General features: G+C 41.4%; 1 protein-coding gene across 1 annotated transcript; it reads right to left on the bottom strand.

The window, feature by feature from the left end:
- Positions 1-610: 610 nt before the first annotated feature.
- On the bottom strand, positions 611-18350 carry SUPV3L1 (Suv3 like RNA helicase). The gene is made up of 15 exons (XM_002191038.7): positions 18039-18350; positions 13346-13423; positions 12961-13068; positions 11287-11401; positions 10569-10737; positions 9016-9127; positions 8638-8715; positions 7495-7586; positions 6914-7094; positions 6379-6472; positions 5502-5721; positions 5060-5140; positions 3436-3612; positions 1762-1910; positions 611-1419 (listed from the first exon to the last, which is right to left on the bottom strand). The coding sequence occupies exons 1-15, from the start codon at positions 18307-18309 to the stop codon at positions 930-932; spliced, it is 2415 nt and encodes an 804-aa protein (XP_002191074.5). The 5' UTR covers positions 18310-18350; the 3' UTR covers positions 611-929.
- Between the last annotated feature and the right edge of the window lie 56 nt (positions 18351-18406).

Genomic DNA, 18406 nt, shown 5'->3' with positions numbered 1-18406 from the left:
TCTTTCTGAACAGCACTGATATAAAGAACTGATACCATGAGAAAGAAAAGGGGATTCAAGGCAAATTTTCAGCCTGCAGAGAAACACATTTGATCACTTCAGATCAGGTATTTGACAATGAAACTCAGCCTGGATCTTAAAGGTTTCCCAACACTGACACAAGCAGGACCTGTGCACTTGCACACAGCTAACCCTAGCATAATTCTCCTCAGGCAGCCCAGCAACATATGCAAGTGCTGAAACCCATTTCTGTAAATACACAGCAGTTTCAGCATTTGACTTCTTTCCACTCTCCAGTATCCATACTGGGAGCTCAAAAAGCACACCTTAAAGCTGCTCACACGAAAATCAAACCACACAGCATCCTAATTACTCCTCAGATTACAGAACTGAAATTCACTCCAAAATTCTTGTGGCCAGAATTCCACCACTCCTGACATATTATCACAAATGCTTTTAACCTCCTTACACATTTTCACAGGACTTAATGGTTAGAGGCACATGACTCCTATCACCATTCTGAGCCAATTTTGTTCCAGGCTGTTCATCACTTGTTTGTGGTCTGTTAAACTCTGCCCTTTGGGAAGGGTTGGAATGAGTAGCTAATTCATTACCAGTGAAATTTCTGACATTTATTGATGATGAGAGGATATCTTGCAAGAAGACACCAAGTTCAAATTGTTACATAGCAGTAGATCATACACTGATGCTGAACACCATGATTAAAAGAGTGTACAGCTGAGTGGTTAAAACAAACTTATGGCCTCTGAGCTTTTAAGAGTCCAGTTCTCTGAGTACTTCACATTACCAGTCACAGGAGAAGGAAAAGTATCAAGGAGCTCCAGCAGTGTAAACATGAAATGCCAAAGAAGTTATTAAAATAGTATTTTATTTTATGAATAAAAACTAAACAGAATTAGGGCATAGTTCTATTTTCTCTTTTTTCCCGTTGCCTTTGAACTATGCTGATCATCTCTTTTTGAACCAAAGCCATATCTACCATTCCTGTGCTGATCCTGCCACTCACTCTCCAGCTGTCTCAGCATTTCCTGTGTCAGAAGTCCCTCCCGCAGCAATCTGTTGGCAAGAGATCCACGTCCATAGCTTTTCACATCCTCCTGCCTGCCACCGAGCCGAGGGGATCTCAGGTTCTTTGCTCTTCTCAGCCCTGCAGCCTCCACTGCAATGGACAGTGCCTCTGTGCCACCGTGACGGTCTGACACCACCCTGGCGTCCCTCTGAGTCCTTGAGAGAGGAAAGTCTTCTGACACGACTTCAGCTGTGCCAGGAGCAGCCGCAGACTGGGAAGCTCGGATCAGCTTCGTGATGTTGCAGACACCGATTTGTATAATGTCATCTAGTTTTTTCTGGATATCCCTTACAAGGACAGCGTCAGGGAACATATCCATGAAGCGGTAACTGAAGAGAGGGAAAAGAACACACATTTAAACCTTCTCACTGGGACAAAAATGGGATATGTACTAAGTAAAAAGAATATTCATTACATGTTGCATGGGAATACATATTTTAATTTGCATTTCAGCTGCTCCAGTCCTTGTTTCTACCTTTCTCCTTCTGTCAGTCACAAACTGCTGTCTGCAGAATTTGCTCCCTCAACATTGCATTTGTCAAGACCCTCTAAAAGGCCAAAGGAGCCCATCCTGCACCACATACATATGGGCCTGAAGACACTGGACTTCTAGGACTGTAAGTCATAAATAATAGGAAAAAATAAACAGTCTTAAAGTACAAAGACAGTACCTTAACCACAGATAGAGGTCAAAAACATCATGCACAGCTTCAAGGTGTACAAGTTCCTTGATGTTTTTTGGAGCAGCTAAAGGCCACTTGGTGTGCCGGCAGAGCCAGTCGAACGTCAGAGGCTCATTTCTACTGAACTGCCGTGCAAACTGAAAAACAAGCAGATTAACTCAAGTCCTCAGGCAGGAAAGAAGAAATCCCCAAAGAGTTAAATTCCCCAGAGTCTGTACACATAGAATAAGCCATAATACCTGCTTTGTTTTACACAACCCAAATGCCACACATTCTTTTACTTAATTACTCAACACAAGAGTCACCTCTCCTTTCCAGGGCCTCATTAACACAATTTGTCCATGGGCCATGCACAGAGTTAAGCAACAAAAGTACAGAGCTATCCAGAAAAGTGTAACACTGAAGGCATTTGATTGCATCTAGCAAAGCAGATGGACTTTGTGTCTTTTTTAATCCTCCTCCTTCTCCTATTTGGTTAATTATCTTGTTTCAGAGTTGCCAGAGTTTAGATATTAAACACACTATCTACAAACCAAACAGATTAATCTGCACTAGAAATCCACTCTTCTGACACCTAGATACCTCAGCGCTTCAACTGACAGAAAAACAAGTCAAGTAAGATTTAAATCCAAAATTTTCAAGAGTATTGATGACTTGGAATAAGTGCTTCCTAGCTGGCCAATAGTAAAGTGGATTTTCTTCACCAAGGAATGAGGCTTAAATTCACACAAGCATTCACAAAAGCCTACCTCCCTCTAACATTACATTATGCTCCTCTGCACCTTCACTACTTGGAATCCAAAAGCTCAGCGTTTTCCTAATGAAGCACTTTTTTCAACTCTTTAATCAATCACTCATTTTTTAAAGACTATTAGCTGGGTTCTACTATTTGTGACATGAGGGCACCACATCACTTTCATTTTTATACTATTTCATTTTAAAAGTTTCATTCAGTCTTTAAAAAGGGAACAATGGCAATACTGTATAACAAAGTAACAGTCCCAAGTGACGTTAATATTAAACCTGCAAAACTGAAAAAATCAGCTGACTACAAATCCCTCAGAGTAGTGACTCCTGGGGCACAGCAAAAAACAATTCATCCAGGCCTGAAAAGTAAAGTGACATAATTCTGAGAGCAACTTACAGCTCTGTTTTCTGAGGTTTAAATTCTATGTAACTGTATTATAGCCTCAGCAATCACCCTTAATCCTACATTCTCTCCTTCTGCTGGCAAGCTAACAGCTCAAAGGAGCACTAACTTGGTTTTTTAATGACTGCTTTTAGGAACACGGTAGTGCAAAGCTTCACAGTGCACAAGTGACTAGAGAACACAACTGTCATCCCTCCCAGTTCAGAGCTGACAGACAAGGACCAGCAGTAGGCTTTTCAGAGGCAAACAGCAGAGAAGCTATCCAAACTTTAACTTCCATCATGAGAACCAGTTTTCAGAAGTTAAAAGCCTTGGTAAACAAAAACAGTGAAGAATTCAATACATGTCTGGCTATTTTATATCTCTTATACTACCTGTGAGCACTTTAAGAATGTTCTCAAATGATCCGATAGCAAAGCCCACAACAAATACAGCAGCTAGATACAGTCCCAGTGCACCAAAACCCTCTTGGTCCAACATAAACACATTTCTTGAGGGAAAAAATAGCTGACCTTCAACAAAGTGGTACACACAAAAGGCTCTTTTCTGTTCAAGGGTGCAGTGCAAAAGACATATCGTGATCGCAGATTGAGTGGAATGTGCTGAATCATATCTGCTAGAAATTTAAAGTCATCAATATTGCAGACAAAGTACATCCCGTCCACTTGTGAGAGGCTCACAAAAATATCCTGCGAAAACAAAACCAAATGTAACTATGTTATTACAGGAGAGGGGTTAAGATTTGTCTTACCAAACCAAAAATTATTTAGAGTTTGAAAGACTAGTTATGCTGAAAGAATCATTAAAAATCATCAAATTTGATGACAGTAATAATAAAGTGGGCAGGGGAGTTCCCTATGCTCTTTCAGCAGAATTTGCATTAAATTCTCCAACACAGGATCAAAGACATAACACACTACACTTGATTTAGTCGGTCTCCTAAATAAAAAAGTTCTGGAAGGGTACATTTTAGTTACAAAGAACACCATCACAGGAACCAGTTGCCACTATGTTTAGAAATTTCTCCAGGTTTGTCACTTAGCATGACCCAAAAAGCTAACTTTACAGGATACAATTAAATAATTGAGGTGTTTTTAGCTCAGTGTCAGGATCAGATCTATTTTAGGAAGAAAGAAAACACAAGCTAAATACAGTATTCCAACAGAGGAGTTCAAAGAAAACATGAGACATACAAGGTGTGGAGAAATGGAAGATGCAGTGCACCCTGCATGGGGAATTTTATGGACCCCCAAAATTATTTCTCTAATAGAAATCTTTGAGAGATTTTTTTTAAAACATCTTTAGAGAAATTATGAGCTTTTTCATTAAATGTGTGACTGAATATTTAAGAGATCAAAAACAACACACGGTTTTTATCTTAACACTGCTAATTTAAAAATTTTAAAGATGTGTTGTTACCCTACCAGGCTAAGTCTTCCAGGAGGTCTCCAGGTATAATTTTTTTTTCCAAGGTTAAAAACATACATTTTACTACATTACAGCAGATCAGCAGGAACAATAAAGCATATTTAAAACAATGAAAGTTGCCACAGATTTCTCAGTTCACTAAAAGCTGTGATTATGTTTTTTTCAATACAGTATTGGAATCTTAATTTTTATTTTTTTTATGCTTTTGTACATCTTAAAGAACTAGAATCTATCTAAAGAGGAGATCAAGTCAATCCCAGCATTTTCTAGATGTTCCACAGTGTTTTACCACAAAATCCACAGAAACAGGAAAAAAATCAGGTAGCTTTCAGATATGTGGAAATCTGACATAATCAGTTTTCTAGGAATTTTCAAATAATTTATCTAAATTTAGATCTCCAATATCTTCAGCCTCAGAAATAAACATCTACACTTAAAATTCAGAAAAGCTGGAATGAAAAAGCCACTGCACAGTTTTAAACACATACAAAAATGACTGACATGTTTCAAAGCTTCCAAGTTTAGCACAGAAAAGTTAAACATCCTAAACCTATCTGCAGTCACTTGTGTGGGAGAGAAGAACCCAATCGATAAAAAAATACACACAAGGCCGTCTGTCATGTCTCCCAAGGGCAGGTTTGTACAAAGCAATGACTATTAGTGATACTTCATTTTTAAAGAAAAAGCTAATATTTTGATCATTCTTACAATTAAGTTGGATAGAGTGGCATCAGGAAGATGATAAGCAAACATTTCTATTTGCTCAGGAGTAGGATGTAGGCCAGCTGCCTAAATGGAAAAGAAAGGAAAAAACTACCATTAATTCTCAATATTGTTTTAATGAACCAGAAGCAACATATTGAAAGACAAAATGCAAGAAACCAAAGCACCATGCAGACTCCAGTTTATTTAGCACACTTAGCTGAAAGTTAAGAACTTTTGTGTTGAGCTTTTAATTCTTAAAAGAGCAGATTGAATATAAAAGCAGCACAGCAAGTCTCCAAAGAGGACATATATCCAAAGTCAGTCTGGCACAACACACATCATTTTTACTACTAAACTGCAGACAGAAGTAAAAATAAAGTGGGATCAGAATATCCTAAGCCAGCCCCAGAGCACCTCTGTATAAACTGGGTACTGAGGGTCTCACCTGGACAGGGGGCACAGGCTCGCTCAGAATCTCCTTCAGCCGCGCGAGGTCATCGCGGTGCATGGCGGTGACCTCTCCCTGCTTGAAGGAGGAGCCGAAGCGCCCAGCCCTGCCCGCGATCTGCAGCGCCTGCGAGGTGGTGATGGAGTCTATTTCCTTCTCTCCCTTCTCATTGACAGTCGGCTTTACTATGGAGTTAAAAATTATCCTTCTTATACACCTGAAATATTTAAACAAAAACAAAGAGGAATCCTTTTTTGCAAATTACTTCCAATATGAAGAATTAAAGCTTTTACTTTTTTATAAGGTTTTTTTCTCATCTACAATTAGAGTATCACAGATACTACTTATGGACACAGCATATTCTAAAGGGCAGGAGAAGGCTACTGGCTAGTTGCAGGAGGAGCATCATGCCTGCACACATCAATCATGTCCTAATCTCCTCCCAGTCTATTCACCACCACCTGCCTCAGCAGTTTGTAGCGATGTGATTGTATGTCCTTCAGCAATAAAATACACCTGACACTGGGCTGAACTTGCTCTGTATTTCAGAAATGCAAGAGAACTGTAACTGACAGCCCAGCCCATATGACCCCAGTTGATCCAGGAGGTCCTGTCATCCATGGCCAGCTATCACACTGAATTAGGGCCAGGGAGCCATTTAGTTCTTGGAAACAGTTTCAAAAATAAAGCTTAGTTCTGCTTAACCAAATTGATCACTACTTCAAAATTGAAATTAATGTACTGTGCACATACAGTATACAGCAGTACTGTGTAGATGAGTTAATCAGACTGGGAAGACAAAAAGCAAGGAAGTTAATGTGGGCACCATATCCAAAGGAAAATAAAAGTACTGCAACCTGCTACAAGTACTTACAAATTGAGTCCCATTCCAATTGCATCTGTAGCAACTAAAATTTTGCATGGATCATCAGGATCATTGAATTTCTTTGCTTGTTCAAGCTTTGTTCCTAAAACAAAATGACAGAATACTTCACATAGCAAACTTCATACAAAATAAAGAAAATGCATCACTAAGTCCAATGTCATTATAATAGGCTGAGAAAAAGATAAATAAATAGGTATTTGATTGGTACTTGGCTGCAGATGAGGGGAGGGGGCAGGAGAGATTTAAATCATTCCCAGAGCTGTGGATATATCTCCTTTAATTATATCGATCTGAAGATCAAAATTAAGTACATAATAAAGGTCTAATCCCAAGATTAAAACACCAGTCGATGAAAGCTGATTGCTTTCTCTAGCTATATAGAGAAGCAAAAATAGGAAACTTGCACTGCTTTATTTTAAAATAAAGCAAGCAGAAAAAGAAATAAAGTACAAGGGGGCTTTCTCCTAAGAAAAGCAGCAAGAAACAGAACACCCCCTTAACAATGAAAGCAAGAGTGCTTTACCTGGTGGCAGACTGCCGTATATGACAGCACATTCTAATCCTCTGGCTTCAATCTGCCGGCTGATGGAGTAAATGTCGTTCTTACTGAAACACACAATGCAGTCCCCAGGGCGGAGGTTATCCAAGGACTCTAAGGCATAATCCAGCACAGTCAGAGGAGTCAGTCTCTCGTAGTTTCGGACCTACAGTTAAAGTTGTCAAAAAGGGTATATTTTTAAACTCAAAATTCTATCATATCAAGACTAACCAGCAATGCATCCTGTCAAGTCAGCCAACTCGAGAGCACCGTGCCTTCCTGAAAGATCAGAGCTCTACAAGTCCACAAGCAGCTGTACCAGCTGCAGCATCCCCTAAAGGGAACTCATCAAACCACTTCTATCTTCTTTCAGAAAAACAGTACCACTATTTTAAAAGGGAAGAACTTTACAGTATCTTTGCTCTACAGAAACTGAGAAACATTTTAACAAAACTTCCTGCAGGACAACTTTGAGCAGTGATATCCCCAAAAGAACCCTACATTTTTTCCTGTTTTAAAGCCAAGAGAACCTGACGTTCTGTCCATAGCTTCTCAGAATTACTTACTTCAACTTCCTCCCCTGTAGTGTACATGAGCTCTGTCACCAAGTCAATAGCAGCAGGTTCTCCACAAACGTGGATTTCTTCTGCACAGAGGCCTGAACAAAGTCCAGTGAAATAAAAAGCAAAATGTTATTTGTTTGTATACAACAGTAGCTTTAGCTGGCTCTTAAGGTATCAAAAAATTGTATTTTGGTTGCTAAACACAATGAAGACTGTATTTCACCTCCTTCAATAACCCAAACCTGCACCTAAAGTCTCTCCCACAACACACTAGTTTCCTAGAGCTGCTCTTGATCTCCTACCAGCAGGTGATATTGACAGTTCATTAGTGTGATTATCAGAGCAGCCAATAGCTCACTGCTCCCTCTCGGCCAAAACAAGAGGTACCCTCAGCCACTGAGTAAATGGAGCAAAGCTTTGAGTATGTTTTACTTACTACTCATGTTTTCCTAACTCCCAAACCACAGCAGAACTGAGGAGTTTTGTTTTCTGCATGAATTCACCTCTAATTCAGTCACAACAAGAAAGGCAAAAAAACAGGAAGTAAAGTGTGACAAATCTGCTGAACTTAGAATCAAAAGCAACAAAAGCAATGGTCAAGAGGGAATCAGATTCCAAACTTCTGTTCCGAATATGAGGAAGAATGTTTCAAAAATTCCTCTAAGAAAAATTCTAAAATTATCAAAATAAGCATTGTTGTAAGAACATAACAGATTGATGCAGCTCTATAAATGAGCCATTTGAAATTAACACTATAAAATATTCAAAGCTGCCATTATTTAGCACAATCTCTACAAAGGTAGTCTCTTGAAAACTGGTGTTGTTTTAATTGAACATAAAAGCATACTTCTTGGAAAGAGTCAATGTAAAAGGACAGCATAATGTAGTTAAGACTCCCTGTGAGCTAAGGAAGAAAAAATAAGAGAGGCATGTGAATTTTATTTATTTTTTAAAAAATGTAAAAACCCATTCATTAAGCAAAACATGACAGGTAGCCTCTTTGAGGCAGAGTATCTCTCTAACTTGCTGTGAGAAGACATGAAAAACAAATACTTTTATTTTGCATCACATAACCAATATACCAACTGCTAAGTTTGAATTTCATGTGCCATTAAGCTAATTAATTGCCAACACAACCAAGCTTACCTAGAAGAGCTCTTGTCCAAGCCCAGCCTCTGGCAGGATCTCTGATCATCTGAATTTCATCAATCACAGCAACTTCATCTTAAAACAAAAAAAGAAAAATATGATGCACCAAGGAAGAGCATCTAGAACAGTAGTACAAGACATGAAGGAACTGAGGGAATTCACAGGTTTCCTACAGAAGGTTGCTCAAACAAAGCTAATCCTCTATCACCAAAAAGCTATTTTGAGATGATCCAGGTTTCTTGAACTGCTCTATCATAGCTCAGGAATTGCTCAAATAAGAGCAAAAAAGAAGAGCTCAGCTACTTTTGAGTCTAAGGAATGACACACAGACACAAGGATACCACAGATAGGACAGAGACAATTCTGTGTACTTACAAGGTGTATTAGTGCTGCACATTTCAATGGTACAAGCAACATGAGGAGCCTGTCTGGAGTCTTCATTGGCAAACACACGTTCTTCTCCTGTCACCAGGTCACAGGGCACATTCTAAAGGCATTCAGAAATCTCAGGGTAAGTTTCTTGAACATGAAAGAACCCCATTTCCAAAGAGGACAAAAACAATTTCTTACAGTAGTTTCTAGGACAGTGTAAAAGAAGCAATCCAGGAAACAATTACTCAACCTTGAGAGACTTGTGCCTTTTATTTAAGTCCTATCAGAGTGGAGATTTAATGAAGAGGTGGTATCTGTAATTAGATGCCTTCCCCTACTCCTGCAGGAGGTTACATCTTCCCCTGAGCATTTCAGAGCTGTCCCATCTGCCATAAAAGAACTGTTAGAAGAGTACAAGGGGCTCATAAAGCAAGGCCCAGCAGTGAAGGAGCCTTGCAAGCTCCAGCTCTTTTGGCAATTGCCCTGCTGCCAGCCTCACCTGCTGCTTTATACTCACACAGCAAGAGCTCATGAGGATCAGCTGTGAGAGACAGCTCAGACCTCAGGATCAGCTGAGGCCACCACCCTGCCAGCCCTACCCTCCTTGGTGCTCATGGCTGCTCCATCCATATCTACTGCTACCTGCAGAGCCCAGCTGGAAGCCCTGTTCAAGCCCCAAGGGCCTAAATATGATCCAGGAGCCAACCACTGAAAAGCTGTCACACACACTAACTAAACACGTGGGAGAAAAGTTTAGTAATCCCTAGCAAGGAGCATCACTACATGGTACCACTATCACTCTGTGAACACACGTGGTACATTACAACTATCTCCTAGGATAAAACAATCTTTCTGATGTGCTGCTTGGACAGACCGAAACTAGGAGTTACAAATTTTACATTAAAAAAGAGAAATCACATCATCACTACTGCACACACACACTGTGTTGTGTTAACATGTGGTATGTGGTTGTAGTGCTTCAGAACTAGTCTGGTTCTCTGCAGCTGGAAACACACTGGTGAGGAGCCTTCAAAAATATGCCAAAAGCAACACATAACACTAATGAGAATTTCCTCTAGGGACCTGATATACAGCACTGAATACACATCTGAATCTGTAGAATTCTTCAAGGACAGTGAAGTGAAGTATATTTATACATTTGCAGAAGGTTGAGGGAAGTTAAGCAAGGATAATTTTTTGTGTACAAGCTATAATAAAGGTCATGGGCAAAAGAAGGCATGATCCCTATGCTTAAAAACCTAATAGTAGAACCTGGCTAACCCAGGGAGCAACAAATTCCAGAAGAACAGAGGCAAGTTACAGGGATGATTGCACAGGACATGCTCTGGGGACAGCACTGTTCCACCTGGGGAAATGATGTTCCATTCTGCTCCTAAAGCAGAAATGCACAACTGATTTTACATCAGCTGACACCACTGTAAAGCAAAGGCACAGGGCTCCAGGGACCACCTGGGGCCACTACAGAACTTTACAGACATGCATTCATGAGACTGTTCCAGCACCAAGAATGTTGGTAAGTAATATGACATACTGACAGCATCGTTACTCTTTTGGAAGATCTCATGAGCCAGAAGTTTTAGCGGACCACAGTATATTCCAGATTTGGCTGACAAAAATCTCTGGATAGCATGGTAAGTTTTTCCACTGTTTGTAGGACCGGCATGGAATATTATCTTTCTCTGAATAGCCCTGGCATCTGGATACCTAAAGCAAAGACAAAAAAAAAAAAGCAGATCTGTTGAACATTTATCTGCATACTGATTCAGGAGAAACTGGAAATTAGCATAAGCATTTAGTTATTAATAACTTTAATGTGTGTTGAAAGCAGAAATACCAAGTTCTTAGAGACAGTACAAAGTGTCTTACACATTGATCTTCTGAGTCACACAATGCTTTCAAAGATTCAGAGTGAAATTCACACATTGTGTTCAAAATATTTCTCATTATTCCTGCAATTCTCTCTCCTTGAGCTTATCAGTATTTTAATATTTGATGTGCTACTTCCCAAACACATTGTCAGAAAACATCTTCTTGGAAAAACCACACCAACTCAGTGACTTTCATAGCTGATATAATCTTATTTTCTTTTTAATTCATTGTGATGTATCTTGTAAAAAAATACAAGCATTCCTGACACAAATTATTGCAAAAACAGAGACGAGCACTGAAAATGTAGCATAATTACACCGAAGTGCACAGACTATGGAATTCTCTGAGACTAAGAAAACACTGCAGGCACTGCAGCACACTGACCAGTTGGGCGGCAGCCTCAGGTCGCTGATCTTGCGCAGATCATCCATGCAGTCCAGCATGGGGAAGATCTGCTTTGCATGCCTCAGGAAAAATGGAAACAGATCATCCACGTGACCTAGGAGAACAAATCCTTTTCAGAAAGTTCCTGTGCTTGTCTGAGTGTTTACCTTCATTATAAACTTTGAAAAACTATTTTCTACTACTTTCACCCCGCACTTACACAGTGCTTTCAACTTCTGGCTCTCTACAAAGTCCAGTAATTACATCAGTGGCAGAAAGGGAAAGTAACACAAGTACATGGACTCATTTAGCAATGGAATACGAACACAATCATATGAAAGAGTGCATGTCATTTCAGTATATTCACTCTGCTCAGCCTACTCACCTACAGAATCTCTAAGTAAAAATGAGAAACTGTGGAAAAGCTGGATGAGAAATAGCTTTTCTGTCCTAAGAAGATTTTAGCCCCTTCCTCCTAAATTCAGAGGGTGGGGTAGGGGTTTTTTAAAGTGCTTTTATGAATAAACAGAGAAAAACACGTTTGCAGCTTCTCCAAGCTACTGAGGCTCAGAATGATGATTCCAAATACTAAAATCAACTCAGAGGAGAAATCCAAGTTCATTCTGCTGAATGTTTGCAGAGAAGACATGTGAGCCTTAAAGGTCTTATTTCAGGTCACACTCCTACTGTGCAGCTCCCTTAGAATTTCAAAGAAATGTCTTGATCTAAAAAACTGTTATTATCAAACATACAAATACAAAAAGAAAAATGAGTGGTTTGAGGTTTGTTGGAGTGGTTTTGTTTTGTTGTGGGGGGATGTTTAATTTTGGGGGAGGTTAAATTGAGATTATTCAATTAATAAAAGTTATTATGGATTTTTTTTTAACTGTAGTATACTTAATTATCATCTTTGGACAAACAAAACTCAAATGTAAAAATTTCAATATTTCTGTGTATGAGTTAAAAGGCATAATGCTAATCTATAATCAAGTCAGAAGTGGAAATGAGAAAACTCTGTGAAATATTTTATGCACAAGAAATATAATGAGACAAAGATGGCCAACATTTAAAATCTACACATTTACATTTTAAAACAAAACTAATAGCCACTGCAACCTTTAAAATCCCATCACTAAAACACATACTGTGCAGCTCAAACCCTGGAGAAAGCTGATTGTGCTGCTCCAGCTGGCATCACCTCTCAGCTAAGTGCTGTTAATCACAACACAGGGTGCACTAAGCAGGCAAAGACATTTGTGTGAGGGCCACAGGGAAACCCAGCATGGTCACAAAGCTGTCCACAGAGCCACCAGTGGGAGAGAGCTCTCCCAGTGCCCCCTAGTGACTACTGGGCTTTAGAGAGGAATAAACAACAGCACAGTTTGCATTTCAGCCCTGAACAGATGGCGCACAACACGGGCTGCTTCTTGCTAACACTTCCACATCTTTCATTTCCCCTTAAGAAGATTTAAGAACAGAACATTCCCTAGGATGGGCAAATGTTTCCGACAGGGAGAAAGCAGGGATTTTTAATCTCTCTGACACTAGTGAATTAATTCTCAGTCATACTGAACAATAATTCTCTGTAGGGGGCCCACATGTACATAGGTAAGTATACAAGACAAAAACAAGTAAAAATGCACATATTTTTTTACAAGCATTCCAGATACTTGCCTGCACCACAGCATATATCATTGAGAATAATATGCAAATCAGCACTCACAGAACTGGATTCCATTATATACTTCCTAAAGCTTATAAATGCCTGGTGAAAGAGGCGAGCTGCCAAAAAAAAAAAAAAAAAAAAAGGAGGAACAAAATTAATGTGGCCAAGATCAGAAAACTCTTATTTGTAAACACCCAATAAAACACTGAAGCGGTTCATTAAAAACCTGTACCTTAATATAAGCTACTAAAAGTAAATATAAAGGTAATTTGAACTAAGTGGCAGAGACAATGTATAGAAGCAGTGTTGTGATAAAAAGATCACATTCAATACCATATTGGAATTAAAACAGGTTTCACATTAAAGTAATATAAACTTAAATCATTTTCTTACCATCTAGTCCATTTTCAGCTCCTAGTCTTTGAATTTCTTTTCTTTTGTAGAACTTGTTTAAGTTTTTTAGGACTTCACCTGTAGAAAAAGATAACTTTTTTTTTGTTTGTTTCTTCAAAATTTAATCACATTCTCCTGGCCCAAAGAGCTTGGTTTATAGTCTCCTTACTCTGGAGAGAGGGAATCTTTCCATGCTGAACAGACACAAATGAACACCCCCTATATCAAATAAAATCAATGAGTGAGCCTGGGGCTGTTGTGGAGGACAACCTTCAACTGCAGCAGACTAAGAACTGCTGTGAAGATGGTGCCAGCCATCTTCCCTGCTGCTTGATAGGAAACCATGAAGATGGGAACATGCAACTAACAAGCCATGGAACAAACTCATTAATGCTTTGGGGTGGGGTTTTGTTTGCTTTCTATCAGCGCCTATCAGGAGGTTTTAATAAGAAAAGCAAATCTGCTTGAGCTGCTTGGTGATAGCTTTTAATCAACATCCTGAGGTATGTTTTTCCTTCCACCCTGCCCCCAAGACAGACTCTTCAGGAGTAGCAGGTAATCCAGACACAGTATCTTCTCTTTTCCCAGGTTAAATAAAAGTAAGGAAGAAAAAAAAAACAGAGTTTGTTCATATTATATCACAAATTACTCAGCTTTCTTTGAATATATCTGTTATAAACTTATTACTGAACTTTTTCCCTCCCCTAAAAGGCAAGTTCAGTGTTGCAACAAAATTCTATTTTCACGAGTACACACTGATTTTAGTTCATTAAAGGTTAGTTAAATGACAGTGTAAAAAGATGTTTCCCCTTTCCATCTACAGCTGATCAGAAATTCACAAAAAATCAAGCAAATTTCATTAAGATCTATTCATGACCTTACATTATTAAAACTGAAGTCTGTGAACATTATAAAATGTTAGGAGTGACAAATATATCACACCCCCGGTGCCAGTCACTGGACACAACACTGTCATGCTCTGCTCTCTGCAGCTCACTCTGTAACTGTCTGACAAGACATGAAAAGCTTCCCATGAAATCAACCTTAAATTATTGAAAGATTGCCTCTCTAAAAAGCTGTATCAGAGACAGTCCACTTGGCACAATGAAAATCACCAACTGACAAGAATATGGCAAATTTAAATGCACATCCCATACCACTACAGGAGTGTTTTAATGGATAAACTCATGTTCTGAAATGTTCCCAAAGCCAACAAAGACACAAGGGCACCAGCAGAATTACATTTCCTAGGAAGGCATCCACACTCATGTTTAAGGGCCCTGAAATCAAAGACAGACTGGAAAACAGTGCAGTATAAGCAAGCACAGGCCTCAGTGTTCTTCAGGCTTCCCTAAGAAGCTCTAGCAACTAACACATCATCAGCCACACAGCTAAATTCGCAGCCATTGGCCTTACTACAAGAGTAAAAGGTCAATGCCAGAACATGTTTCTATCCAAGGCAACGTGACATTGGGACCAGGCTGCCCAAGGTCACGATCCTTCCTAAGCACAAACACTTGTCTAAACAATAAGGTAAATCGAAACAAAACAAAGCTGGCATTGCAGCCCACGTGAGCTTATCCAAGAGCACTTACACACTCAGAACATCTCGGTCCTGTCTCTATCACCACCCTTTTTACACTTCACTCCTGCTTTGAGATTTCCCTTTGTTTACCATTCCCTCATTCTAGAATTGTGTTTTAGCTCTTACTCCTCAATTACTTTGATTTCTCAGCGGCATTTCTAAGGTTCTCTGTAAAAAGACAGCCCAACTGCAGTGAAGTTCAGAAATCATTCAGTTAGTCTCCAGTGTATCAGATTCATTTAGCTGTTTCAAGGCTGTTTGCAGGAAGCCTTTGAGTCATTACTCTGTATCTCTGATGGCAACAATCCTCTGCAGTTAGGCTGAATATTACCACCGGGCCAGCTGAAGGGCTTTATTTTACAATTCCTCCCCAACTATTAGACTCCCATTGCCCAGTCCAAGCAACCAGTGCATCTACCAAGCCCCCTGTTCAGGCATCTCCTGCTCCTGCCACATGAATTGCTGCCAATACTTGGTTTGTCCTGCCCTGCACCTCCCACAGGTAAAGCACAGCCCCATGGTCAGACAACTGAAGCCACAGAACTGACATTCAGTGACAACTGAATCACAAGATACACACACCAAAACTGAAAGCATCCATTAGCACTCACAGGAGTACTCTTCCTATGAAGTTGTGGAAAATGGAAGTAGTGAATTAATTCCAGGTCTGCTAGGAAGTTTTTACAAAAGTAAGCTTCTAAAAAGACCTTTAGTCTTCCTAACAGTGTTTGACTAATGTGAAAACTATAATCACTCTCACTTGAGCAAGCTAACGAGATGATTCACACTGCAAGTATGCTCACTAACAAAGTTTCTTCACAAGCTGTAACCAGAAAGATCATAAATACACATATTCTCTACTGAATCTAATTCAGTACTTGGCAGCAGAATCTGACAAAGTATCTTCATTTAAAAAAATTAAAAAAACAGATGCATAATACTGTGTGTCGTCAGAACCTGAAGGGGGAAGCAGAGAAGACTATTTATTTATTTATTTTTAAATGGCTACATGTAAAGAAGGTCTTGTCCAGTCTTTTCTAACATTATTTGGTTTCAAAATACCAATACTTTTAAAACAAGTCATTGTTTTTTCAAGATCGTTTTCAATATTATTGAGAGAGCACTAGAGGCCAAACAAGTCAGATGAGCACCCCACTGCAGCATTCACTTTCTCTGGACAAAGAGACAGAATTCTGTCTCTCAGGAGAAGCACAGAGATGTGAATGGCACCCCACAGGTCACCTGGCTGCTATCCCCTGCCAGTCTCACAGGGAGGAACATCAGGCTGACTGAAGTGGTTAATTTTCACCTCTGCAAGCACACATAATTTTAGCCAATCTGTTCTCTCTCAACAACTTAGCAAATACCAAACAGAATCTGTACTTATTTTCCCAGAGCATTTTAGTTGTAGTTTTGAAGAAATCCAACATAACCGCTCCTCTAATAAATGAGACAACAGGCAATGTACAAGTAAAAAGCCATTATTCATCTTTATTGGCACCTCAGGAATGCACTATTCAGATACAAGACAAGTTTGAAAATGCAGATTTTTGCATTACAGCTGTTCAGGATTCTTCATCCTGACTAGGTTTTTTTTAGCTTTTAAAGCTAGATGTTCTTCTCTCCATAATTCTGAACTATTAAGATAATTTGCCCATGCTTCTACACTCTGGAGTTAAGGTAAATAATATATCATCACTAAATTATGAGAAGATATGAAAGATTTCCATTTGCACCCTTAATGCTTTCAGATCAGCAAATATCAAAAGAATCATGACCTTGTCTGTTATTTACCAAATCTTTAAAGATCATGGAATCATAAGATCACAGAACTGTCTGGGTTGGAAGGGACCTTAAAGACCATCTCACTCCAGTCCCCTACCATGGGCAGGGACATTTCCACTATCTCAGGCTGCTCCAAACCCCATCCAAACCGGCCTTGGACACTTCCAGGGATGGTGCAGCCACAGCTTCTCTGGGCACCCTGTGCCAGGGCCTCACCTCCCTCCGAGGGAAGAAGTTTTCCTAAAACCCAATCTAAACCTACCCGCTGTCCATTTGAAGCCATTCCCCCTGGTCCTGTCACTTCAGCCACTTTTGATCTAGGCACATTCACACACAGACAATCTTTTCGGTCTGTAACATCAACATTTGAGGAAACTACATCTTTCAAGTTCAGATACAGTTATGGCTCTGGAATGCAAGATATTGCAGTTTGGCTGCGGGACCTGCCCCAAGCCAAGCACCTTTACCCCGTCTGAATGGAGGAAGCGGCCAGCAGAGCGTTTCCTCACACAGGACACGCCTGCAGGCCCAGGAATCCCAGAGTATCCTGAGCTGGAAGCACCCACACAGATCATGCCCTGCACAGCACAGCCCCACGAACCCCACCACATACAGGTGTCCTCTCAGCCAAGAGCCTTTATCCCACTTCACCTTCACGGACACAATTAGCTTCAGGTCACATAAGCTGCGGGGAAGGACCCCCTGCTCTTAAGGGGGAAGGTTTCTGAGTCCAGGAAAGGACCCGAGAGCAGCAAGGGACAATTTGCTCAGCCTTCAGGAGGGTCCCAGAATCACAGACTCAATTAAGCCGGAAAAGACCTCTCCGATTATCGAGTCCGACCTATGAGCAAACACCACCTTGTGTGCCACATGCAGTCTGTTTTTAAACACCTCCAGAGATGATGACTCCGCCACTTCACCGGGCTGTCCCAATGTTTAATTACTTTTCCTGTGAAGAAATTCCTCCCAATGTCCAACCTGAACCTCCCTTGGCACAGCTTGAGGCCGTTTCCTCTTGTCCCGCTGCTGTTCCCTGGGAGCAGAGCCCGACCCCCATCTGCCTGCAGCCTCCGGGCAGGGAGCTGGAGAAGGCGAAGTGTTCCTTGAGCCCTCCTCTCCTCCCGGCCGAGCCCCACCAGCTCCCCAGCCGCTCCTCATGGGATCTGCGCTCCAGCCCCGCTGCCGTTCTCTGCACCAGCTCGAGCCCGCAGCGTCCTCCCAGCGAGCTGAGCGGCCAGAGCCGGGCACAGCGCTCCAGCCGCGGCCTCGCCAGCCCGCCTCACGGCCCCCGCCCCGTCCCCTCACGGTCCCGCCCGCACTCACCCTTGTCGAGGGGCCGCGTGAGCTCGGCGCCCACATCTTCGGCCGCGCCGCCGAGGCCGGGCTTCAGCGGCACGGGCACGAAGAGCGAGGTGTCGGGGGCGCGGGAGGCGCCGCCGTCCCCGGAGGAGGCGGGCGATGAGGGCGATGAGGGCGATGAGGACGAGGCGGCGGGCGCGGCGGGGCGCGCGCGGGGAGCGCCGCCGCCATGGCGGAGCGCGAGCCCCGCGCGCGCCGGGAGCCGCCGCAGCAGCGGCCACGCGCACCGACTCATCCGCGGACAAGGGCGGCGGCGCGCGGCCCGCGCGTCATCGGCCCGCGCCCGCCCCGCCCCCCGCGCGTGCGCGGCACCGCCCCCGCCCGCGCCCTGA

The sequence above is a fragment of the Taeniopygia guttata genome, chromosome 6 (assembly GCF_048771995.1).
Source record: "Taeniopygia guttata chromosome 6, bTaeGut7.mat, whole genome shotgun sequence".
NCBI lineage: Eukaryota > Metazoa > Chordata > Aves > Passeriformes > Estrildidae > Taeniopygia > Taeniopygia guttata.
This window is presented reverse-complemented; position numbering and strand designations above follow the sequence as displayed.